General features: G+C 50.4%; 1 protein-coding gene across 7 annotated transcripts in view; it reads right to left on the reverse strand.

Annotated features, from left to right (window-relative positions):
• TAS1R2 (taste 1 receptor member 2) overlaps nucleotides 1-26,514 on the reverse strand; it is a 32,920-nt gene that overhangs the window by 2,454 nt on the left and 3,952 nt on the right. For 2 of the 7 annotated variants that reach the window (XM_055262281.2, XM_055262279.2), the window contains 5 exons: nucleotides 20,604-20,680; nucleotides 16,232-16,532; nucleotides 13,121-13,894; nucleotides 7,962-8,171; nucleotides 324-447 (listed from right to left, as the gene is read on the reverse strand). In XM_055262281.2, coding sequence (XP_055118256.1) covers nucleotides 324-447; nucleotides 7,962-8,171; nucleotides 13,121-13,894; nucleotides 16,232-16,532; nucleotides 20,604-20,680 — 1,486 coding nt within the window. Of the gene's footprint in view, nucleotides 1-323; nucleotides 448-7,961; nucleotides 8,172-13,120; nucleotides 13,895-16,231; nucleotides 16,533-18,384; nucleotides 18,602-20,191; nucleotides 20,292-20,603; nucleotides 20,681-23,958; nucleotides 26,367-26,514 lie in introns of those variants that run through there. The other 5 variants (XM_055262276.2, XM_055262280.2, XM_055262283.2 and 2 more) reach the window with 5 other exon arrangements.

Genomic DNA, 26,514 nt, shown 5'->3' on the forward strand with positions numbered 1-26,514 from the left:
ATTTATTCATTCATCCAGTGGGTGTTCCCCAGCCTGACTCCCTGGGCCCTGGGCTATGTGTGTGTGGAGTGGGATCGGCTGCAGTCCGGCTTGGGGGAGTTTGTCCTTTCCCTTCTCCCTCCCTCTCTGAAGCAGCCTGTACAGAGGATTTTGCTCTACACTAGGTACTGGGAGGATACAAGAGGAATCAGATCTGGTCCCTGGCCTTTGGACACTCACACCCCCTGGGGGGGACTCCAGAGACCCTGCCAAGGAGGACAAGCCCTGGAGACTCCAGGGGTGGGGCGGGGGCAGGGCAGGAGTGCTAGGCCTGCGAATCATACCTTCAGTGTGGTTGAGGAAGGTGCCGGGAAGGCAGTCGATGCATTCGAAGCAGCAGACGTGGATGCCCACAGGCTTCTTCTTTTGCCCCGACTGGCACCTCTTGGAACACATGGACACAGGGATCTGGAGGGAGGAGGGCAAGAGACCCTGAGTCCTCTTTTCCCACATTCTGGGGGCCCCCTCCCCTCTCCAACCAGCAGGATGTTCAGGGGAGGAAGCCTAGAAACCCCCTAGGTTTTGGGGTGGAAACTGTAGAAAAAAAAAAAAAAAAACCCTCATGCTTGTAGCAGGGGATAAGGAAAGAAGCCATTTTGAAAGATGCTCAGAGCATTCTGTTCTCCTTAACAAATGCCTTTCCTCAGGGGAAACTACTTTACCAGAACCCAACTGATGTGAATTTTACCAGAGCTTAACTGACATGGGAAAAGAGAAATTCCCAACTCCAGCCCTCTCTAGCCTTCTTGTCTTACCTAAGGGGGTGGGGGTGAGAAGCACTTATGAAGGTCACAGTTCTGGGGCACAGGCTTACTGAAAGATTGAGATCTAATCACAGGATTACAGAACACTTCCCCTCCATCTCACCACCACGTCAATCAAGGGATACAACCGAAATAACTGCAAGGCCGAGACTGCATTTAAGAAGGAATATCTAGGGAAACCCAAAGATAAAATGGGAGACAAAAAAGGACACTGGAGAAAATTTTGGCCTCTGACACCATTGCTATTTATTTATAGCAAATAGTAAACATAGTTTTAATAAACTTGAAAGGACTGAAATAATAACAGGTATGTTCTCCAACAACAATGTAATGAAATAGAAATCAATAACAGAAAGAAATTTGGGGAATTCATAGATATGTGGAAATTAAACAACATACCCTTAAATAACAATAGGTCAAAGTAGTATACACAAGGGAAATAAGAAAATACTTTGAGATTAATGAAAATAAAAACACAACATAACCCCACAAAAAGACAAATACTGTGTGATTCTACTTATATGAGGTGCCTAAGGTAGTCAAATTCATAGAAACAGAAAGTAGAAGGATGGTTGCCAGAGGCTGGGGGAAGGGAGAAATGGGGAGTTGTTCAATGGGAATAGAGTTAGAAATTTGCAAAATGAAAAAGTTCTAGAGATCTGTTGCGCAAAAATGCGAATATACTTAACATTACTGAAATGCATGCTTAAAAATTAACAAATTGGTAAATGTTATGTTACATGTCTTTTATCACAAAAATAAAAAATTTCAATGTACCAAAGTTAATGGGGTACAGTGAAAACAATACTTAAGAGGGAAATGTATTATTATAAACATCTGTATTTAAAAAGAAAGAAGATGTTACATCATTAACACTCACTATCTTATCAAATCACTAACATTCACTATCTTATCACAGAGTTTACTCTTTCACTCTCGATCTCAATGTAGTCCACATGGAAGGTGTCCATCTTGACATTCTGCAGAATATCATGCTGGCCTATGATATTCATGACACCATGGTAATTGGACCTGGTTAGTACAAAGTAGCAAGCACTTTTATATCTAAGTAAGACCTATGAATGCCAGAGGATTGGAGATAAACCTTACAAAGATTCAAAACTTGGAGTTGGGAGTGCTGTTACATTGGTGATGTTTTTAGGAGGCCAATGGTACAGAGAATGCCAGGACATCCATTCTAAGTTAATAGAAAAGTCATCCACCCTACACCCGCTACCATGAAAGGATGGAACTTTATAAACCTCTTTAGATTTGGGGGACAACATAAATTGCTCCTGGAAATACTGCTGCAACCCATTTATCAGGTGATTCAGAAGGCTTTCAGTTTCAAGGCAGAGGGTAACAGGTCCAGAAAATGACTCTGAAGAAGGCCCTGGCTTCTGTATAAGCAATCCTGCCACTGGGGCCACATGATCGAGGAGATCTGATGATGTTTGAGTTATCTATGCTTATAAGAATTGGCAAGCCCAAAGAGAGAGATGCAACAATGCCATGCCTTCTACAACAACATGCTACTCGCTACTTGAAAATCAACTCTTGGAGTCCTGCTGGGCCATCATGGAAATTGAGTACCTGACCCCAGGACATCAAGTGACTATCAGATTCACAGAGTCTTATAGAGAGGCAGGAATAAAAACAAGTCTTCATATAAGGGAAATTGTGTCCAAGAAGTGTCAGTGGGTCCAAGTAAATTTCTTAAATCAATTATTGTGACTCCTGTATCTATTTCTGTTGTAACAAATGCCTCTCCCTCAAATCATACCTAAGACCTCATGGAGAGATTCTTTATGACAAATAAATAGAGGAGAACATTCAGGAATGATTCACAAGTAGGTTGGTTTGATATATTAATGTGAGCTGACAGTGGACTGCTGCCATACTAAGCTTTTTTCAGGGATACAAAGCTTTTTTCAGGGTGAATCCTGAAGGAAAGTAATGATGGGAGATACTGCTAGTGTGTAGAGATGCAAGCAGTACACTTGGTTGTTTGCTTTGTGTGGATGGAGAGATGTCCTGAAGGAGGGATATTCCTGAGATCCTGGACATATGGAATGGCTTGGCTTGTTGTTCAGGGGCCTGGAAGGAGCAAGAGTGGAAGAATGGAGACAAGGTTGCTTGGGGAAAGGTATATGCATGGATCCATGAGAGTGAGCACAAAGCATGAAGATCTTGTGTCTCATGTTAATGCAAACCAGAGAGCAAACACAGAGTAATAGAAACCAGATTGAACGGTTGACTTGTCCCAGCCAGGCACCGTGGCTCATGCTTGTAATCTCAGCATTTTGGGAGGCTGAGGTTGGCAGATCAATTGAGGTCAGGAGTTCCAGACCAACCCTGGCCAACATGGTGAAACCCTGTCTCTACTAAAAACACAAAAATTAGTCAGGTGTGGTGGTGCACTTCTGTAATCCCAGCTACTTGGGAGGCTGAGGCAGGAGAATCTCTTGGTCCCTGGTGGTGGAGGTTGCAGTGTTGCAGTGAGCCAAGATTGCACCACTGCACTCCAGCCTGGGTGACAGAGCGAGACTGTCTCAGAGAAAAAAAAAAAAAAAAAAAAAGAACAAGAAAAAAGTTGCCTTGTCCAATGGAGGTCAGCTGGCTTTTGTCCTCAGCCACCCCAAGGCCTGCACAGAGTGGCCATGATGTCAAGGATGGAGGCTACAGGTATGAACCCAACAGCTTGAGCTTCCTCTTGTCATGGCTGACCTAGCTACTGCCATTGCAGAACACCTAACATTCCAGCATCAGAGACCCATGCTGAGCCCTTGACTTGGCACAATTCTTCAAAAAGACCAGCCAACCAACTGCTGAAAGATCTATTACATCAGATCCTTTCCTCTCTGGAAGAAGCAGTGTTTCAACCTCATAAGAATTTTCCTTCCCTGATTTCAGTGCAGCATCGCCATCTGAGGGCTTACAGAGAAAAGGATTTACTGATGCAGGACACCATATCACCTCAGATCAGGAGTCAACTTCATGGTAAAGGGGTGTGACATGGGCACGTGACCACAGGCTCCACTGATCCTAACATATACCACATTACCCAGAAGTATCCTAGCTAACCAGGTGATGAGATGGCATGCTAAAAGCTCAGCTATGGTACCATCTTCAGGACCTCCTGCAAGGCGGGGACACTGCCCTTTAAGATGAAGTTTTGAATGAATGGCTTGTTTATAGTGTTGTGGCCCCAACAGCTAGAATATGTGTATCCAGCAACCAGAAAGATTGGCTACATGCACCATTATTCTCATGGACCTATTGCAGCATTGGTGCTTCTCCTCTCTACAATCTTACACTCTGCTGGAATAGAGATTCTGGTCCCCAAAGGGGGAATACTTCCACCAGCAGACACTATAGGGCTCTACAATTACCATGTGGTCATTTTGGGGTCCTCATACCAGTAAATGAGAAGGCCAAGAAAGGCAGAGGTAACTGACCTGGATTCGTGGGTGGAGCTGAGGTGGTTGCTACACAAGTGGAGTAGAAAGGAGTAGGTCTGGCACCCAAGGACTCACCAGGCAACCCTGGGTGCTTCAATCCCAGTGCACCTGCTGATGGGGATCTGCAGCAGGCACAGCCCAGAAACGCAAGGCAACTAAGGGCCCAGACACCTTGGGGAGGAAGGTCTGGATCACCCCCCCAGGCAAGTGACTGAGAGCAGCCAAATGCTGGCTGAGAGTGAAGAAATCCAGAATGGTCGGCAAAAGAGAGAGATGAATATCAGTGACAACCTTGGGTAGTGGCTAAGTCCACCAAACTCCCTTTCTGTTAGAGACTGAGCTGGCTGCTGCTCTAAAAAGTCTGACTCCTCAGGCTCAAGGAAAGCCACTGAGTGGAACAAGAAATGGACCTCTCTGTGGCCTGCCTCATATTTTCTCTACCCACTGTTTATTCCAGCCATCGCTACAGTCACCAGTTTCAAGCAAGTGCCACCTGTCAGTACCTGGCCTCGGCTACACAACTGTGTCTTGTGTTCTGCCCTAAGGCTGCAGTATGAAATGCCCTTGGGAGGCCTCTGCAGCTAACACCCCACAGAGCAACCCCTGACCACCAGGCGATGGGAGCTAGTGGATTACTGCCACCCTCCTCCCTCCTCTGGGAGACAATGCTAAGGTGGCTCTTCGGGAGGTCCCAGTAAGATTGACCTCCAGTTGCCCAGAGTAGTGTCTGGCTTGAGGTTGTTCTCTTGGACCAACTTTCCCTCTTCCCTGTGGAACTCTCCCCAGTCTCCCACTCCTGTTCCTGTCCATGTATCCTGTCCTGGAATAAATCTTCTGCACATAAACCCTTGTCTCAGGCTCTGCTTTCTGGGAGACACCCAAGCTAAGACAGTGTTATGGGCTGAACTATAATCTGCTTGAAGTCCTAGTGCCCAGGACCCCAGAATGTGACCTTATTCAGAAATAGGGTCATTGCAGTTAACATAGTCATATAATTAGTTAAGATGAAGTCATCCTGGAGGAGGGTGGGTCCTTAATCTCATATGAGTGATGTTCTCATAAAAGGGACGAATTTGGAGACAGACACATGGAGAACACCACCTGAAGGTGAAAGCACAGATGGGTGGTGATGTGGGTGTCCCCACCCGAGTCTCATGTCCAGTTGTAGTCCCCAACGTTGGAGGTGAGTCCTGGTGGGAGGTGATTGGGAGGTGATTGGATCATGGGGATAGAGTTCTCAAGAATGATTTAGTACTATCCTCTTGGCACTCTCCTCCTGATTGTGAGTGAGTTCTTGTGAGATCTGGTCGTTTAAATGTGTGTGATATCTCCTCCTTCACTCTCTCTTGCTGCTCCAGCCATGTGACAAGCTGGCTCCCCCTTTGCCTCCCACCATGACTGTAAGTTTCCTAAGGCCTCTCCACAAGCTGAGCAGATGCCAGCATCATGCTTCCTGTACAGCCTGCAGAACAGTATGCCCATTCAACCTCTTTTCTCTATAAATTACCCAGTCTCTGGCACTTCCTTGTAACAATTCAAGAGCAGACTAATATGGGTGGTGCATCTACAGTTAAGGAATATCAAAGAGTGCCAGCAAACCACCAGGAGCTGGGGGAGAGGCCTGGAAGAGATTCTACCTCACAGCTCTCAGAAGGAGCCAACCCTGCTGACACCTTGATCTTGGACTTCCAGCCTCCAGAACTGTGAGACAATAAATTTCATCTGTTTAAGCTCCCCACCCACCCTAGTCTGTGATACTTTGTTATGGCAGCCCCAGGAAACTAACACAAACACCGCCCTAATTTACTCCACAAAAATCCCCAAGGCACTCAGAAACTCACAGCATCAGGTACCTCTGCAACTGGGGAGAGAGTGCTGTCGGGGATTGGGGGGAAGAAGGGGCAGGCTATTAGCAAAGGAGAGTGACGAAGGCTCTTACAGAAGCTTTTAGATCTCTAGATCCCCTCCCCAACTCCACAAGGCAGGTCTCTATCCCTTCCTACTCCAGCAGAATTCTGATGGTCTACTCTCCAAAGAGGGTAAAATAATGGATCTTTAGATTGAAAGATGTGAGACTCAGTTGAAGGCATAGCTACCATACTAAAACAAGAGTATCCAATGACAGGCTGTATTAGTCCACTTTCAAGCTGCTGATAAAGACATACCCAAGACTGGACAATTTACAAAAGAAAGAGGTTTAATGGACTTACAGTTCCACATGGCTGGGGAGGCCTCACAATCATGGCAGAAGGCAGGGAGAAGCAAATCATGTCTTACATGGATGGCAGCAAGCAGAGAAAGCTTGTGCAGGGAAACTCCCATTTTTAAAACCTTCAGATCTTGTGAGACTTATCCACTATCAGGAGAACAGCACAGGAAAGACCCACCCCCATGATTCAATTATCTCCCAGCAGGTCCCTCTCACAACATGTGGGAATTATGGGAGCCACAAAATGAGATTTGGGTGGGGATACAGAGCCAAGCCATATCACAGGATTTAGCCTGAATGCTGTATATAGAGAACCTCCACCACGGACTAGCTGTGTGGCCTCAGACAGGTCACACAACCTCTCGGTGCCTTCAGTTTCCTAACCTATAAAATGGAAAGAATGGTAGCATTTATCCCCTAGGGTTGATATGAGAATTGAAGCCTTTGGCACCAGGCCTGGCACACACATGTTCAGTGAGTGTTTACTTTGCAGAGGTCTCTGAACCCCTCTTTCTGGCGAGCTGGAAAGCCCTGAACATGCATAGTTCCCAATCAATGGGGGAAGGACAGGACCCCAGACTGTACACCCACGAATAGAGATCCTACCAGCTATTGATAAAGCAGAGGTCCCTAATCCCCGGGACACAGACCAGTACCAGTCTGTGGCCTGTTAGGAACCTGGCCACACAGCAGGAGGTGAGCAGCAGGTGAGCGAGAGCAGAGCTTCATCTGTATTTACAACTGCTCCCCATCGCTTGCATTGCCACCTGAGCTCCACCTCCTGTCAGATCAACACCCGCATTAGATTCTCATAGGAGCACAAACCCTAGTGTGAACTGTGCATACAAGGGATCTAGGTTGCATACTCCTTATGAGAATCTAATGCCTGATGATCTGTCACTGTCTCCCATCACCACCAGATGGGATCGTCTAGTTACAGGAAAACAAGCTCAGGGCTCCCATTAATATTACATTAGGGTGAGTTGTACTATTATTTCATTATATATTACAATAATAATAGAGATAAAGCACACAGCATAATGCACTTGAATCATCCAGAAACTATCCTCCTCTCAGTCTATGGAAAAATTGTCTTCCACAAAACCAGTCCCTGGTGCCAAAAAGGTTGGGGACCACTGCCCCGGGGTTGATGTGAGAATTGAAATCCTTAGCACCAGGCCAGGCACACACATGTTCAGTGAACGTTTTACCTTGCAGAGGCCCCTGAGCCCCTCTTCCTGGGAAACTAGAAAGCCCTGAACAGGCATAGTTCACAATCAATGGGGGAAGGAAAGGACCCCAGACGATACATCCACAAATAGACATCCCCCCAGAGATTCATAAAGAATCTCCAGGCTCTGTCCATAATGAAAAGGGCCCTAGCCACTCCAGCATGAGTCCCAGGCCCCGCCCCAGGCCTGCCCACCCACCAGGCCCCACCCCAGGCCCCACCCCAGGCCTGCCCACCCACCAGGCCCCCTGGCTGACCGTGTTGTTGATGGTGTGCCAGGAGATGTCTTGGATGTTCTTCAGCTGTCGCTGCAGGGGGTAGTAGGAGGCAACGCTCTGGAAGGGATTCTGGCTTTGTTCCCATTGCCACTGGACAATCTCCAAGTGCAGAGCCAGGTCCCCTTGCGAGTCGAAGAAGATTTGGTGGTCCAGGAGAGTGAAGTTGACCTTCCAGACCTCCTCAAGCAGCTGGCGGGGACAGAGGGAAGGGAAGTGGAGCTAGCATCAGAATGCGAGCCAGAATTTTTCCTGGACTTGGGAAAGATTCTACCATTCCACTAGCCTTGATTTCTAACTCTGTAATATGGAAGCAATAAATCTCCAAAAAGGTGGCAATTTAGGAGTCAGTGGCTGAGACCTCTGCTTTGGAACCAGACACATCTGGGTTCAGGCCTCAGCTCTGCCTCTTGCTGTGAGGCCTTGGGCCTCTTGCTTAACCTCTCTGAACCCATTTCCTCTTCTGCAAAGTGGGAGCAATAAAAACTCTATCTTCTGGGCTTGGAAGCAAAAAATAAGTTCATCTATGTTAGGGACTTAGAGCAAGCCTGAGACAGGAAGCACTCCTACCAAGGTGCTGATAGAATTCCTTTTCCCTGCCGGGCGCGGTGGCTCACGCTTGTAATCCCAGCACTTTGGGAGGCCGAGGCGGGCGGATCACGAGGTCAGGAAATCGAGACCACGGTGAAACCCCGTCTCTACTAAAAATACAAAAAAAAAAATTAGCCGGGCGTGGTAGCGGGCGCCTGTAGTCCCAGCTACTCGGAGAGGCTGAGGCAGGAGAATGGCGTGAATCCAGGAGGCGGAGCTTGCAGTGAGCCGAGATTGCGCCACTGCACTCCAGCCGGGGTGACAGAGCGAGACTCCGTCTCAAAAAAAAAAAAGAATTCCTTTTCCCTGGAAGTCACCTCAGTCATCCCTCTTAACCCAATACATGAGATGAGGTACAGAGTCCACTGTCTCTGTCACCTGCAAAGGTCAATTGGGGTCTCCCCTGATCCCTGGGTCCTTCCTGCCTCCCCAGACCTTAGGGTCAGCTCTCATTCCAGTCTCTCCCCACCTCCCAGCCCCCCACCACTCTCAGTAGGCAGCAGCTGGGACAAACTAGAGCACACTTTGAACTGGGCATCCTCCGACCTAAAGTCCAGTCCCAGTTCTGTCCGCAATTTGCTGTGTGACTCTGAGCAAGTTTCTGAACCTTGCTGGGCTAACCCTGAAAGGACTTCCAGCTCAAATATCCCATGGACCTGGCTCCTAGATTTTCCCTCCATAAATGGTAGTGTCCATTGGGCTATATCTTTAGGGCTCACCTGGCCTCAGGGAATGACACACACACACAGACAGGTAGCCAAGGGAGTCGGGCCCTGGCCTTCTCCCTTCCCTGCCTAGCGGGTGAGGTCCTGACTCAGAAAGACTCTTTGGAATGTGCACAGGTTGCTAGGCCCAAGGGCAATGGTCGTTTGAGCCAAGAAGGAGACTCCAACCAGGTGGTCGGCCTGAGGGGCAGGATCACTCCCTGCCCCTGGGAGTCAGGTCCTGGGTGCCCATGTTGCACCGCTGCAGTGACCTGCCCAAGCAGGGTTGAGCACTTGGGACTCGAGGGATCCAAGATATCACCCCCAAGGGATCAGAAAGCACTGGCCTTGTAATTGTCCTGAGTGGGTGGGAGCCTAGACTATTATTGGCAGGGGCTTGGGCACCTTGGGGTTCCCTCATCAGGTTGAACCCCATTTCCCCTTCACCATCTAGCCCCACCCCTATCCCAGCATAAGCTGTACATTTAAGGCAGACTCAAATCCACCTCTCCAACCCCACACTCTCTCCTGAGGCCAGCACTCGGTGTCAGAGAAGAGGAAGAGGAGGAGTACATTCAGCTTCTTCTCTGCCCCAGGTAATTTGCATCATGATTGCACATCCCCTCAGTAACCCAGCAGGGTGCCTATGATTCCTTCCATTTAACAGATGAGAAAACCAAGGCTCAGAGATATTCAATTTGCCCAGGTTTGCACAGCTAGTAGTGGCAGCACTGGGATTCCATTCCAGGTCTGATTGCTAAGCTCTGCCCAGCTCACCGCCACCTGCCTCACAATGTACGAACAGGTGGGCCATATCCAAGATGCCTGAGGGGTGGAGAGAGGTGTGTGGGGAAGAGCCAGACCAGTGCCAAGGGCCCCACTTGTGAAATAAAAGGATTGGACCAGAACCTAAGAAGACCTCACAACCCTGACCCTCTATGATTCAATGACTGGCTGAACTTTTTTTTTTTTTTTTTTTTAAGATGGAGTCTCACTCTGTCGCCCAGGCTGGAGTGCAAAGGTGAGATCTCAGCTCACTACAACCTCCGTCTCCTGGGTTCAAGCAATTCTCCTGCCTCAGCCTCCCAAGCAGCTGGGATTACAGGCGCCCTCCACTATGCCCAGCTAATTTTTGTATTTTTAGTAGAGACGGGGTTTCACCATGTTGGCCAGGCTTGTCTCGAACTCCTGACCTCATGATTCATCTGCCTTGGCCTCCCAAAGTACTGGGATTACAGGTGTGAGCCGCTGCACCCAGCCAACCTGCTGAACATTTTTGCTGGGATGGCCACAAATTTGACAGCCTGGATTTACCCAACCTCCCACTGATCTGACCCCACCACCACCATCACCACAGGCAGCACATCCACCCAGTGTCATCTCCAACTCTTCTCATTGCCCCTGAGGCCTCTCTCTGCCTCACCTCTCATGGGGTACCCATCCCCACTACCCCAGCACTATTTCATCACCATCCCTTACCACCACCCCTGGCCACTCCCTAGCTGGGTGCCTGTCACCTCTTTGAACCTCAATTTGACCTGTGTATGGGAGAGCAACCGCGTAGTAACAGTATCTGCTCAACAGTGTCTGTCTGGGGGTGATTGAGAATTCATGTAAAGAGGTGAACACAGTGTCCGGCACCTAAGTGCCCATTCATTCATTCATCCAATATTCATTGAGAATCAACGCCAAGCCAGACCAGTGCCAGCAACTTGGGATACAGCATTGGAAAGGATTGACAGGGTCCCTGTTCTCACTAGCCTCTGTTTGGGAGGTGTGGGGAATAGCCAATAAACAAACAAAGGATATCAACTCAATCACAACTTGGGATACGTGTTATGACAAAAATAAACAGCGTCATCGTGTGACCCGGCAAGGAGGGTGGGAGGTAGTAAGGACACCATATACCATTTTGCAGGTTGTGCCCTGCATGAGTGGGTCCATTTAGGACAACTGGGAGGAACAGCTGGAGTCCAGCCCATTCAGGCCACAAAGCCATGTGCCTGCCACACGTCTGCGTCCATCCAAAGCCAAAGAGCATCTTGGTCTAAGTTGTCTGCACAAAAGGGCATCATTTTCTAATTCTCACAAGGAGGCTGTTTATGCCAGCAGAGACCCTGGGTGAAGCCTACATAGAGTGGGCTGGGCTCCCTGCCGCTTGACTGCATCATCCCCAGCCCTAAATTGGCTTGTTGGGCTGTCTCAAGAACGTCATCTCAGTGCTTGGAATGCTCTATGAACTCCTGCTGCCTCTAGACAAAGCCCCCTCTCCTTCAGGGCACTAGACGCCCTCCAGTATCACCTGCAGTTCCCGTCACCTCTCAGTCTTCACCACTCAAGCCCAATCATGTGGCCAGGCCATCACTCTCCCACTCTCCTCCTGGAAGGTCTAGTGCCTGTTCACTCCCTACTTCAGTCCTGCCTTCCCTGACCCTTTCCCACCATGATGATGCCCCTGCTCCATGCACAGCTGCAATTCTGACTCCCTGCTGCACTTGGCAGACAGATCTTATTAACTGTCCTCATCTGCTTCTAGGTTGGGGGTCCCCCAGGCCTGGCACATAGTAGGTGCTCAACAAAAGGGATGGGACATCCTAGTTGCTAAGATTGGTGCCCTTTGGTCTCTGACGCTGGGAGAAGGAAAAAGTCAACTGTCTTTCATCATAGCTCCTGCCAGTTGCAGCAGGGAGGATGCCCGGAAGGTGAAGTGGGAAAACCACAGCAGAATGAGCCAGACCCGGGTTCGAAAGCACGGTCCACCACTTACCACTGAGCAGTCATGGGCTAGTCACATTGAATTCCTGTCCCTCAGTTTTTCTAACTATAGATTATCCTCACAGGAGGGTCATGAGTTAGATGTGATATATACTAGGCATTCAGTGCCTAGTAGGCACTCAAAGAGGAGTAAAGCACCCATGATAATTATGTGTATTGTTAATGTAACAGGACATACAGCAATACGCAGTATTTTTACCAACTGGCACCAGAATTCCTTTAAAGAACAACTGCAATCTTTTAAAAGAAAAATGTTTAAGGTTGCAAGGTTAGGATCTGAGATTATGGGATAGAGAGGTACAATTAAATAGAATGAGAGAGAGAATTTCTTCAGAGCAAACTGATTTGTTCTGTTAAGGAAGTGAACAGTTATTTGAGGATTGGAGAAGGATCTAGCAAGTGGGCGAAAGGGGAGAACAAAGAGGAGAGATGGACAGGGTTTAGGGAAGTGGCTAAACAGCAGGGTGGGAGGCTGGCCCCAAACTGTGAAAAAGCCAAGGAACCGTTTAAGAACAGAGATCTCTAATAGCAAAGTATAAAGTGCGCATCTCTGACGTAAATCCCCCCTGCTCCTCTGATCCTCAGTAAAACCTCCTATATCCCAGAAAGCTTCGTGGTGGGAGGTTTCTGTGTGTGCCTGTGGATGTGGATGTGTGTGTCAAGCCAGAAGGATAGATTTAAAGTCTATGTCTGAACCAGGGTGAGAGAGAACTAGGGTAATGAGAAGACCCATAAAAGCAATGCAAGGCCTTTAGAGGGTCCACGGGAAAACACAAGCCCGTCCCAGGCTCTCAACCCTGGAGAGACTTGGGGAGAGCAGGGGCTGCGGTTCCCACTGCCTGTGGGATTTCTTTCTGGTGCATTCCACCTGAATCTCCCAAGAACAGACTAATATCTTGAATGGTGAGTGTTCAATTAATTTAAAAAGCAATTTTGTTTTGGCACCAGGAAGGACTAGTGCTATGTGTCTGGAAGAATGGGATACTCGTGCCCTTTCACACCCCTTTGCCCAGAACCCCAAGGGAGGAGGATGGAGGTGCCCTGCAGTCTCTACGGCAGCCACCCCCTCACCTGCCAGGGGTAGACCTCCCTCTTGGTGCAGGTGCTGTGGTCACAGCCGAGGAGGCTGTGCAGGGCGTGGGCCACGGCGTAGACCGCAGAGTACACGCTGTAGACGACACGCTCCCCAGAGAGCCTGAGAACAGTGTTGAAGGACAAGGTGGCGTTCAGGCAGTTGTCGCACTCCTGGTTGCAGGTAGACCTCTGGCTGCTCCTGCTGAGGGGTGGTGGCCCAGCCTGTGGGCCCCGCTCACGGAACTCACTGAAGCCCTGGATGGGCACGCTCTGGATGGTGATGCCCAGGAAGGTGCCCATGTGGCGCAGCTCCGTGAGGTTGTGCAGGACCGGGTCGATGGCCCAGGACTCAGAGGCGATCCACACAGCACCCGTGAAGTTCTGGCGCAGCACCTCATTGAAGAAGTCATACAGGGTCAGATCAGGCGAGAACACAACCACGACGCGTGCCGTGCTCTGCTGCAGCTTGTCCACGATGGTCACCAGGCGCTGGCGCTCATCTGACGTCATGTTCTGGTTGGGCTGCAGTGTGGGCAGCGTCTCCTGGAAGGCGATGCAGATGTCACGCCGGGCCAGGCGCTCGCCAAGCAGCTGGCCATTGTCACGGCCATAGGTGTCGCTGCTCACCAGCACAATGATCCAGTTCCAGCGGAAGTGCAGCATCAGCTGCACCATGGCCTCGATGTGGTGGTCGGCGCTGGGTGTGGTGCGCAGCAAAGCTGGGAAGCGCGCCTTGTCTCGCAGCTCATCGCTGATGGCGCTGTAGGTGATCTGCAAGGGGAAGGGCCGTGGCATGAGTGAGGGCTCCACTGGGTGCTCTGCCCCCACCCCAGGGCTCTATCCACCGTCATCATTTGGGAAGCACCTAGTGCAAGCTACCCCAGGGGTAGGTGGTTTACACCATCGTCAATCATCATGGTCCCCAGGTAGCCCCATGCAATAAGAACCTACTGTGTGCCAGGCCCTAGGCCAGGTGCCTTATCTCAGCCTCATCATGATTACTGAGCACCTACTGTGTACCACGCCCTGGGCCAAGCCACATACACCATCATCCTCATGGTCATCAGCACACTGGCTTTTATTGAGAACCACTTCCTGGGCTAGGTGAATGACATAGCCATCATCCCCATCATCTAGAAACTCTTACTGAGCACAGCACTTTCCTCCTCCCCCTCATCACCATCAGGCTCATCAACTAGCCACATTTCTTCCCTCCACCTCCAGGGCTCCATGGTTTTCTTCCCAACTCACTGGGTATTCCATCTCCTTTCCTGGTTCCTTCTCTTCTCTATGACCTCTTAACCTTGGAGGACCCTGGGCTCAGGCCTCAGTCCCTACCTTTTCTCCAGCTGCTCTCCCCCTCCCTTGGTGGTCCCATCCAGCCTCATGGCTTTATATCCCATTTCCATGCCAACAACTCCCAGTGGATAACCCTGGCCTGGACTTCTCTCCTGAACTTCAGATGCATACCACAACTGCCTGCCTGACATCTCAAACTTCACAAATCGAAACCGAACCCTTGTTCTCCTCTGAGCCTGTTCCATCCACACCTTCCCCCATCTTGGTTGATGATGAATCCATCATTCCAGTGACTCACAGCAAAAACTCTGGAGTCATCCTTGACTCTTCTTTTGCACACAGGTCACACTGGATCCATCAGCAAATCCTCTTGGCTCTACCTTTAAAATGTATCCATCCAGTGCCCACCATCTCCCTGCTCCTTCCTGTCTAGCCACCATCATCCCCAGCCTGCACTGCAGCATTACCCACCCACCTTTCCCCTATAGTCTACACTTAACATGGCAGCCCGGTGACCCTGCCCACACACATGCCAGCTCACTTTACTCCTCTTCTCAGAACTCCTCAACTGCTCTTAAAGTCACTCAGGAAAAGCCAGTCCTTGAATGGCCCCTAAGGGCTCCATCATTTATCTGCACAGCTCTCGCCTGTCTGATTTCATCTCCTTCCCCTCTCCCTCTGGCTCCAGTTCTGCTCATCTAGTTCCGCAAACATACCAGGCACCTCCTGGCCTTGGCACTTGCTAACCCCTCTTCCTGGAATGTTCTTCTCCTAGGTCCCTCATGGCTCCCTCACTCCTTCACCTCTCTCAAGTCTTTGCCCAATTGTCAGTGAGACCCACCTGACCACCCTGTTGAAAACTGCAATCTCCCTCTACCAACTCCTCCTTTCCACTGACATGCCAGAGCCCCCCTACCCTGCCCACATTTTTATTTTATTCATTGCACTTCTCACCTCTAACGTCCTGCATCACCTATTGTTTACACTTATTTTCTGTCTCTCTCCACTAGAAGAGAAGCTCCATGAGGTCAGTGATTTCTATGTTGTTGCCAGCTGTATCCCAGCACCTACAACAGTACCTGGCACACAGTAGGTGCTCAATAAATATCTGTTACATGAATGAATGAGTTCAGTCCTCAGCTAGATGCTTCATGTAAAAGTACTAACATTAAACAGTAACAATCACAATATTTGTGACTACCTACTGTGTGTCAAGTCTTTTGCTAGCTGATCTTTAATGAATATATAGCCTGTACCAGTACTGCACTTGGCACTTTCGATCATGATTATGATAATAGTTATAATAATAGTAGTAATACAAATCACCCCTTTGTGAGGACCTGCTATGAGGCAGACCTTGTGCTAGGCAGCTGTACAGAATAATACTAAGCACTTCAAGTTTTTATTCCTGTGCAAGATGCTTTATAAAACATTATTTACTAGCTACTGTGTGCCAGAAATTTACACAGGTTGAACAGTAATCTTCAGACAGTCCTGGGATGGAACGCTTATCATCCCACTTTACAGGTGAGGAAACTGAGGCCTAGAAGAGTTAAGAGATTTGCCAAAGGCTTCACTGTGGCCAAGACTCGGTGCCAAGTTGCACAACCAGATCTGCCCACTTCCAAAGCCTGAGCCCTTACTCCATAAGCTGGGCTGTCTTCTCAAGATTTGGGCTGATGTCCTGACCCTGCTTCTGGTCCTATCATCACCTCCCATGATTGATGGAGGAAGTGGCTTCTGAGGCCTCTAGACAGCCATTCCTCTGCCCCCCTCCCCAGGTCCTTCTCCAGGGCCCAGGGGCCTCACCTGTGGAAGGAGAAAGAGGGAGAGGAAGTTGGCCACAGTCAAGACAGACTCAGAGTTGTCAGGGCCAATGACAGCGACCACACGGGAACTGTAGTTACTGTAGTCCTCTTGGATGGGAAGGAGGTTGTCCTCATGTGCCAGGAAGTAGAGCACCGGCTGGACATTGTTGGAGATGTAGCACACATCCACTATCTCATAGCCCAGCAGCACACCAGGCAGCAGGCTGCTGTCATTGTTGATCTCCTCCACCGCGAAGCGCATGGCCTGCATGAGGTTGTAGCCTATCACCTTCACTTCATACCTGCAGGGGCCACAGCATCATGAGGTGGAAGCAGATCCAGAATGAGGAAGGAAGGGATAAGAGAACCAGCCCACTCCTCCTTCCTGCCACAGGAAAGCCAAGACACTGACTGAGAAGAGCCACTCCAGAAGACTCAGGCATTTTCACCATGTCATTGTCACCATACCACATCTCTAGGGTCACCATTGTCCATATGGCGACCACTGATACTGTTATCCATGTGGGCATCATCACTACTATCCCTGTAACCTCCATCACCACTCTACCGATGTCCACCAATGTGACCATCATTATCCACTAAAACTTCCATCATCACCATCACCACTGTCACCATCATCACCCACTATCCATATTACCAATATCACCACCAGGGCCATCACTGTCACCACAACCTTGTGACCATCATCACCACCATCATCACCGTCACCACCATCACTATCAGCACCACCATTATCACCGCCATGATCACCACCATCACCACCACCAACATCATCATCACTACCATCACCAATGCCATCAGTAACACCCTCACCACCATCACCATTATCAGCACCATCATTATCAGCATCACCATCATCACCACCCCCATCACCATCATCACTACCATCACCAACGCCATCACTAACACCATCAGCACCATCATCAGCATCACTACGATCACCACCATCACTAACACCGTCACCAGCATCACTACCATTGCCATCATCACCAACACCATCACTAACACCGTCACCAGCATCACTACCATTGCCATCATCACCAACCCCATCACCACCATCATCAGCATCACTATCATCAGCACCAACACCATCATCACTACCACCACCATCATCACCAACACTATCATTAAAACCATCACCATCATCAATGCAACCATCACCATTATCACTACCAGCACCATCATTACCAATGCTATTACCACCACCACTGCCATCATCATCACTGCCATCACCATCATCACCACCATTACCACCATCATCATCACCATCACCATACTTTTTATCATTGTCATCATCACCAGTATTACTGTTATCAACATCATCAGCATCACCACCATTACTTTCATCACAACTATCACCATCATTATACACCCCACCATGATCACAAGCATTAGAAAACCCAGCATTATGCCTGGTGCCATCACCTTCACCATTCTCAAGCCAGCATATAATCTTCCCCAATGTCATAAATGATGCATTTCTTACAGTCAACCCTTAATCATCTTTTGCACTGTCCTACCTTTCTCGTCTCCCACAATACCTTCACCCTCTCTGCAAGAGGTCACTCTTTTTTAGTCCCAGGCTGGCTCCATGTCCTTCGTGCTTGCATGCAGATGCACACAGCCCCCACAATCTCCAAGTGATGCTGCCATCCGAAGGGGCTCAGGGAGGAGGTGGGGGAAGAGGAACTTCCCTCTAGGCCCAAAAGCACCCCTACCCCCCACAGAACCTGCTACAGAAAAATCACATTCTGCCTCCCAAAGGTTTTCAGAATGGGCTTTGACATGGACCCTTTGGGAGTCCCCCAGTTGCCAAAGTGGGTGGGAGCAGTCTTGATGGCCTCCAAGAGCCCTCTAGGCTCAAACATTCTGTAACTCTATTTTTAAAAAATGGCACTGAGATGACCCAAGTCTCAGTGTTTCAGAGCACAGTCGCCAAAGATTTTGGTAACCTGTATTATATGGGACCTCCCTGTGGGCTGGGGCATGGATCCAGAATAAGGGGGTTGGCAATGAATGGGGAGGAGTGCTCTAAGCCCTTGGTCCTGGCCTGGCTCCCAAGGACCCACAGGACCAGGCCTGGCCTCCCGCCCCATCCCCACTGCCACTTCCAGCCCCACACTGGAGACTCACTCCTTGCACATGGGCACCTGCAGGAAGTTAAGGTGAACAGTGCCCTTCATGTTGGCATGGAGGGAGAAGAGGCCACCCAGGAGGTAATCCCCAGGCAGGTAGAAGTCCGAGTTCTCAGCTGGCTCAGACAGGATCCGTAGCAGGAAGAACAGGGAGCAGATGGTCGTTGCTCTGGGCCCCATGGCTGGGAAGTGATGGTCTCAGGAGGTAGTCCTGCCTAACTGGAGAATCGGCGGCTTGACACCAGGGTATTTGCACAGACATTTACATAGCAATGGTCCTGCCACTGACTGTGGGGCACCTGGAGCAGGTGGAGAGGTTTGGGGGCCCAGAGGGAGGAAAGGAGGCTGGAATTATGATGATTCTTTCTTAGAGCATAGAGGGGCTAGGTGGTTTAGGGGATCCCTATTTGGAAAGAGAGAGCATCCTGATAACTTGGCCATGCCCTGGCCTTCTGCCGCTTGTCCAAGGACAAGTCTCATCTTCCTGACATTTCAAATATTTCAGGAGTAAAGGACATAAGTGCTATCAGGAAACAGGGTACTGTGGCCAAAAGAGCCCAAGCTCTAGGGTCCGGCCAAGTCAGGCCAGGCATGTAGTGACGTATAGGTGTTGAGAAAGTGCTAGCCATTGTCAATAAGAACCAGGCATCATGCTGGTGTTTGCGGTTCATCATCTCATACAATGGTTGCAGTAACCGGGACTATTACTAACCCCATTTCAAAGATGAAGAAATGGAGGCACTGAGAAATTAAGAAATCCAGCCCGGGCTGCCTGATTAGCAGAGCTGAGATTCAAACCACATGGTCTGACTCCGGCGCTGGGTCCTTCATCACTACATCACATTACATCATAAAATTAGTGCTTTTGATTAAAACAAAACAAAACAAAACAAAACAAAAAACAGCAGTGGCAAAGAGGATGGGGGAGGGAGTGAGGGAGGGGCCGTCTCACTCCCTCTGAAGGCTGCCATCAGTCAGCCTAGCAACACACGCTCTCGGTCCCCGACTCCTTGGACCCCACACCAAAGGGCAGGGTTGTTGGCAAAACAGAAAGTTGAAAATTCCTAAATTCAAAGGTGAATATCCCCAAGGAGTCAGAGGCAGGGAGGTGGCTCCGGTGAATTAGGGACCCATTTGAATCAGAGACCCTTGTCCAGTTAGTGCTGTTTTGCTCCTTTCCAGCCCTACCAACATGTGGCCCAGCCTTAGGGAACCTGCCACACACCACGTGGCTGGAATGGGTCTGTCACAGGCACACACCCGGTTGCTGCACTCCAGGGTTCTGATGGGCAGAGGCTTCAAGGTACAAAAAGGTGATCAAAAACCCCATGCTCAGCTGGGCACAGTGGCTTACGCCTGTAATCCCAGCACTTTGGTAGGCGGAGACAGGAAGATCATCTGAGCTCAAGAGTTTGAGACCACCCTGGGCAACATGGTGAAACCCAGTCTCTACTAAAAATACAAAAAATTGGCCGGGCGCGGTGGCTCACGCTTGTAATCCCAGCACTTTGGGAGGCCGAGGCGGGCGGATCACGAGGTCAGGAGATCGAGACCACGGTGAAACCCCGTCTCTACTAAAAAATACAAAAAATTAGCCGGGCGCGGTGGCGGGCGCCTGTAGTCCCAGCTACTCGGAGGCTGAGGCAGGAGAATGGCGTGAACCCGGGAGGCGGAGCTTGCAGTGAGCCGAGATTGCGCCACTGCACTCCAGCCCGGGCGACAGAGCGAGACTCTGTCTCAAAAAAAAAAAAAATAAATAAATAAAATAAAAATACAAAAAATTAGCTGGGTATGGTGGCACACACCTGTAATCCCAGCTACTTGAGAGGCTGAGGCATGAGAATCGAGAATTGCTTGAGCCTAGGAGGCAGAGGTTGCAGTGAGCCGAGATTGTGCCACTGCACTCCAGCTTGGGCTACAGAGTGAGACTCCATCTCAAAAAAAACAAAACAAAACAAAAACAAATAAAAACATGCCCTCTCCTGCCCCACCCCAGCGAAGCCCTGCTCCTCCTTCCGGGCCCAGTCTGAGCTTCCCTTCCTCCTAGGAACCACTCCTGCCCCCAGTTCAAGGGAACCTCCCCCGCTCTGAGCAGCGACAAGCCTCCTGTCTGCATCGTCGCTGGGCACTAGCTACCAGCCTTACATTGTTAACCAGATCCTGCTGTGTGTGTCCACTCTACTTGGGGAACCTTGAAACCACGTGACTTGGACCCACCTGGATTTGACATCAGCTGTTTGCTGGATGAGCACGGGCAGGTTCCTTAATCTCTCTGAGGCTCTGTTTCTTCCCCGCTGAAACAAGGATAACAATTCCAGCCTCATGGACTTGGTGTGGGAATTAAGTTAAATAAAACTGGGGGGTGTGGAGCAGGCTTGGAGAAAGGTGAGTTTGCCACCATGCGAGGTTGTTTCTTTTTACAATGAAATCAACTGCCGCAGGGGGCACCGTGGGCTCCGGGACCAGCTGAAAAGTGCCCCTTTGTGTCCCAAAGCCTCTCGAAGTTACCCTGAAGGATGTTGGATGTCTTTAGCCACCGCAGAGCCAAAGTGGCGCCCCCTCCCCTGCCCCGACCTCTCCTGGGACGAGGTCATCCCATGGGCCTGTAAGCCAACAGGGGGAGGCCTCCTGGTGCTGCAGGAAGAGGCAGAATTGGCTGTGTGATCTGGGCTTGTTCCTGCCCCTCTCTGGGCCTGTGTAAACCAGTGGATGGGAGGTGGGGACTCATAAGATAAAAGGAAGCACTCTGCAAGCGGTGTTTGGAGGTGCGGGTTCTGGGCCCGACTCTCCTCTCTCTGGGTCTCAGTTTCCTCATCTGTACAGTGGGGAGCCCCTCTTTGCACTGCCTGTGTCTGCCTCCATGTCAGCTGGCCCAAAACCCCAGCGCTGACCCGCCGCTGCCCCATGGGTTCTCTCCATGCCCTCCCACTTTCCATGCCACAGCCCCCGTAGACCCTCATAACCCCCTTTCTGCACCTCTCCATCTGCCCCACACTGACTGTTTAAAACCCCAAACCACAGCTGTCAGCTAATCACTCCTCTGCTCTAATACCCCCCGGGGCTCCCCGTCACCAGCTGGATCAAGTCTGAGCTCCTTGTCCTGGCATTTGAGGCCTCCCCAGCCCGGCCCCAGCTCACTCATCCTCCCTTTCCTGGCCTTTCCAGCCTGGTCTCTCCTGCACCACGTGCCCCAAACCACAGCCACTCTGGCCTCCTTGGGTCTGGGTCCCTGAAGGATCTTCCTGGGATAGCATTCTAGGGATCTGCAAGACCATAGATGCCCGCCCTGCCAAATACCTAGGGGTTTATGAGTGGGTCGTAACAACAAATAGCGCCTTTCCCAGGTGTGATTTATTGTTTCTGTTTTTTAGAGACAGGGTCTCTCTCCGTCACCCAGGCTGGAGTGCAGTGGCATGATCAAAACTCACTGCAGCCTCGACCTTCTGGGCTCAAGTGATCCTCCCACCTCAGCCTCACGAGTAGCTAGGACTACAGGCACGTGCCACCACACCCAGCTAAGCTTTTTAAATTTTTTGTAGAGATGGGGTCTCTTTATGTTGTCCAGAATGGTCGTGAACTCATGGCCTCAAACGGTCCTCCCTCCTCTGCCTGCTAAAGTGCTGGGATGACAGGTATAAATCACCATGGCTGGTGTGTATTAAATCCACCCAGAGTCTACTAAATGCCAGGCATTGTGCCAAGCATTTTATATACATTATCATTTAATTCGTACAACTCCCCTTCAAAGTAGCCATTTTTACTACCATTTTGAAGATGAGGAAACTGAGGCTCAAAGAGGCTAAGCAACTTTCCAGAAGTCACAAAGCTACTAGGTGGTGAAGCCAGAATGTAAATCCAGGCTGCCCAAGCTCTTAGTGCCTGTGCTAAGTGTGTTCTGCCTACAGAAGCTGTCACTGCACCTCCTGCCATGGGGGTTCTGGGATGGCCCTGCCCTCCCTCAACTCAGGTCCCACCCCAGGTGTTGGGGAAGGATTTGTTCCTGGTACAGCCACAAGAAGGCGCATATGACTGCACATGTCAGTTCTGAATTGGGGAATAAAGAGTCCAGGAGGCACTGGGATGTTCTGGAGACTTCTAGAAAAGCCACATTATTTGGCAAAGTTTAGGGGTGGGGGTATGCCAGAGAGACAGAGAGAGAGCATCTAAGTTAACTGGGAATCCCGGGATGGAGCCCTGATCTCAGGGCACCCCCTCCCCTGCCCCCTGACCACTCCTGGGGCAGGGCCATCCCGTGGGCCTTTAAGTCAACAGGGGGAGGCCTCCTGGTGCTGCAGGAAGAGGCAGAATTGGCTGTGTGATCAGGGCCTGTCCCTGCCCCTCTTTGGGTAAACCAGTGGATGGGAGGTGGGGACTCATAAAACAAAAAGAAGCACCCTGCATGGGGTGTTGGGACGTATGGGCTCTGGGCCTGCCTCTCCCTTCTCTGGGTCTCAGTTTCCTCATCTATAGAGTGGGGAGGCCCTCTTTGCACTGTCTTCATCTGCCTCCATGTCAGTCGGCCCAAAGCCCCAGTCTCAGGGTTTGGGACGGGGAGGGTGGTAGAGAACAAGAATGGTTAAGCAAGCTGTTTATCCAGTGGGCACCGGCTGAGCCCACTGTGTGGCAGGGTTTACCATCCGGAGACAGAAACCAGGGCCCGGGTGAGGGCAGTGCACACTGGCAGACACCGGGGAACCAGGCCCATCCGCAGTGTGATGTATTGTGTCAGAGCTGAGAGAGGCTATGGAGACCCACAAACCCACCGAGTATACAGACAGGGAAACTGAGGCCTGGAGAGGGGCAGTCACCCAAGTCCAGAAAGGCAGATTTCTTTCAGGAACAAGGGGCTAAGGCTGGGGTTTGAGCCCTCTGCTCTAATAAAGTCAATCAAAAGTACATCAGGACAGTGTGTGATGCCACCGGGATAGAGTAAAGAGGAAAGAAGGCATCAACCAGCCAAGAGCTCCTTGGGGGAGGCAGGGTCTGTACCATGAAACATGGGCAATGATGGTGATAGTGAGCACGCGCGATTTCTGTTGTTAATGTGATTTGAGTGCCCACTGACTGACAGGTGCTGCCCTGAGTCCTTGCCATGCCCCGCCATTCTGTTTTATTCTTTTTTTTTTTTTTTTTTTTTTTTTTTTTTTTTTTTGAGAAGGAGTCTTGCTCTGTCACCCAGGCTGGAGTGCAGTGACGCGATCTCGGCTCACTGCAACCTCCACCTCCAGGGTTCAAGCGATTTTCGTGCCTCAACCTCCTGAGTAGCTGGGATTACAGGCACATGCCATCACGCCTAGCTGATTTTTATATTTTTAGTAGAGATGGGGTTTCACCATATTGGTCAGGCTGGTCTCAAACTCCTGACCTCAGGTGATCCACACGCCTTGGCCTCCCAAAGTGCTGGGAATACAGGCGTGAGCCACTGCGCCTGGCCTATTCTACCTTTTAAGGTGCTACTATCTCCTTATTTTGCAGGAGAGGAGATTGAGGTTCAGCGAGGACCAGTAACTTACTCAAAAGCACATAGCGAGTATGTGGATTGGAACAACCCAACACCCTAATGGGGACTAACCGGAGTGGTAGAGACTCAGCGGCTCCAACGAGGAAGAGATAATGGGGGTCCCATGGACAGGGAGAGCTTTTTAGAGTGGGCTGCCAGTATGGATAGATGATGTCTCTGAAGACCGAAATCTGAAGGCGCACTGGATGGAGAGTCAAAATCCTGGTCCAGCTCTGCCCCAACTTGCGATGCTGCCCTTGAGCAAGTCACTTCCGTTCTCTGGGCCTCATCCTCCCATCTGTAAAATGGACTCAGTGCTTCTTAATGGTTTTGAGATGAGCATCCTTTTGAGATTCTGACAAAAGCCCTGCACGCCAACACACCCCCAACAAACGCAGCCATGCACCCACATCCGGGGCATTGCCAGCCCTTGAGGCTCATCTGAGAACTCTGGACTAAGATGATCTGCAAGGTCCCCTCAGGCCCTGACGTTATCTAGGAGGGGCAAGTGGACGCCATCCAGAGCACTGGCTTCCCTGAGGACAGATGCCTGGGAATGCCGTCACTGGGATTCTCCTTCAGTGCCGCACACACAGCACATGCCCCCGCGTGGCTGGACACAGCACAGGCCAGCCCCAGCCATCACCCTCACCGCCTGGTCCAGGGCCTGCGGTCCCCACGCTCATACCTGTGTGGCTGCCAAGGTGACCAATAGCCATGACAGACTTATGCAAAGTCCACAGGGGAAGCAGAGAAGGGTGAGCAATGGAAACAGCCAGCCAGGAGCTGCCCATTTGCCTTGGCATCTGCTTCCCCTGAGGTGCACGGAAAGGAAATGGGCATGTCGGCTGGAAGGGACTGCCCTGAAAGCCCTTCCTCCCCCTGCTCTGTGGTTGGATGGGGGCTGGGGCACAGGGGGAGCCCCCAAGAGGATCCTGACCCTAGGGACTGGGGGATACATCAGCTGCTGCCCCTGCCCCACCCTCTGATCTGTCTCTGTCTCTCTACTTGCATATCTCTCTATTCGCTCCTGTCTCCTCCTTCCCCACCCGCCATTCTCTCTCCCTCTTTCTCACCAGCACTCCATACTCCAGGACAAAACTGGGCCGCTAGAAACCCACTTCCAGTCTGGCTTATGTTGGGGAGGGGGTGGGCATGCAGGGCCACCCCAAGAAAGTTCTGGGAGATAGGCAGTTCCTAAGCCAACCCCCTTAGTTCAGAAGCACCTCGGAGGAGGGTTCCTGGGAAGGCCTCAAAGCCAGTTCTGAGGGCCCAGCCTCATCAGCACTCCTCACCCGACCCCTCTGAGACAAGAAGTCCAAGGAGTGGTGTGGGCTCCTAAAGCTGGGAAGCCAGGGATCGGCTAAGACCTGAGGAAGGGACTCTGCTGTGGCTGGGATACTCTTTCGCACCCAGGGATCCACTCAAGCCTCCTCACCAAACTTTGTTGAGTGATGGTGAGCAGGTTGCCTCTCAACCAGAAAAAGAGCTGGAGGTCTCAAATGACCACAAGCTCAATAAGCGCCAAAAGCCTAAAGGAAAGGAAACAGCTTTTATGGAGCCTCTGCGATGCTTTCAAACATCACCGCATCTGCTTTCCAGAATTCTGTGAAGGATTTTGTATCGCCATTGTACAGATGAAGAAACCAGAGCTCAGGAGGTTAAGTGGCTTATCCAAAGTCCCTGGGAACTGACTTTTTTTCTTTTTTTTTTTTTTAAGAGAAAGGATCTTGCTCTCTTGCTCTGTTGCCCAAGCTGGAGTGCAGTGGTGTGATCATGGCTCACTGTAGCTTCAACCTTCTGGATTCAAGAGATCTCTTGCCTCAGCCTCTCAAGTAGCTGGGAGCACAGTCACATGCCAGCATTCCTGGCTAATTTTTAAACTTTTTTTTTGTTTGTTTGGTAGAAGTCAGGTCTCACTACGTTGCCCAGGCTGGTCTGAAACTCCTGCCCTCAAGTGATCTCCCTCCTCGGCCTCCCAAAGCACTAGGATTATAGGCAAGAACCACCGTGCCCCACCTGAATCCACTTTCATTGCACTCCAGAGCTCTTAATCTTTCCACTGTATTCGTGTAAGCCAAGTGAAATTTAAGGTTATAGCCAAAGGAGCAGATTCTCCAGAACAAGAGAGGTGATCGTCCTGCCGTGTGATGTGGTGATCAGACCTCACATGGGTGTGTGACCTTAACAGTACTGGCTCATGTTGACTGACCTGTTCCTGGCCACCAGGCCCAGCACTAAATCTGTTTTTACGTTTCAGATCATTCAATCCTCCTAACAATGGTAAAGGATGAGTACTATCAACATTATGTGCCCATTTGACAGCAGAGAAGACTGAGGCCCAGAGAGGGGACGTGATTCAGCCAAGGTCACACAGCCTGGATCCCAGTTCAGGATGATTCCAGACTCTACTCCCTGGCATCACCAGAGCAGGTCACTAGGTAGACAAAGATCCAGAAACTACATCCCATAGAGAGTAGCTGAAGGAATAAAAGATGTTCAGCCTGTGAAGGAAGAGGCTCAGGGAGATCTTGATGGAAAGTAAAGGGCTGGGATGAGGACGAGGGAGTGGTCCTGTTCTGTGGGGCTCCTGAGGCCCCAGCCTGACCCAAGGGACAGGGGACAACA

Source organism: Symphalangus syndactylus, chromosome 22 (assembly GCF_028878055.3).
Source record: "Symphalangus syndactylus isolate Jambi chromosome 22, NHGRI_mSymSyn1-v2.1_pri, whole genome shotgun sequence".
NCBI lineage: Eukaryota > Metazoa > Chordata > Mammalia > Primates > Hylobatidae > Symphalangus > Symphalangus syndactylus.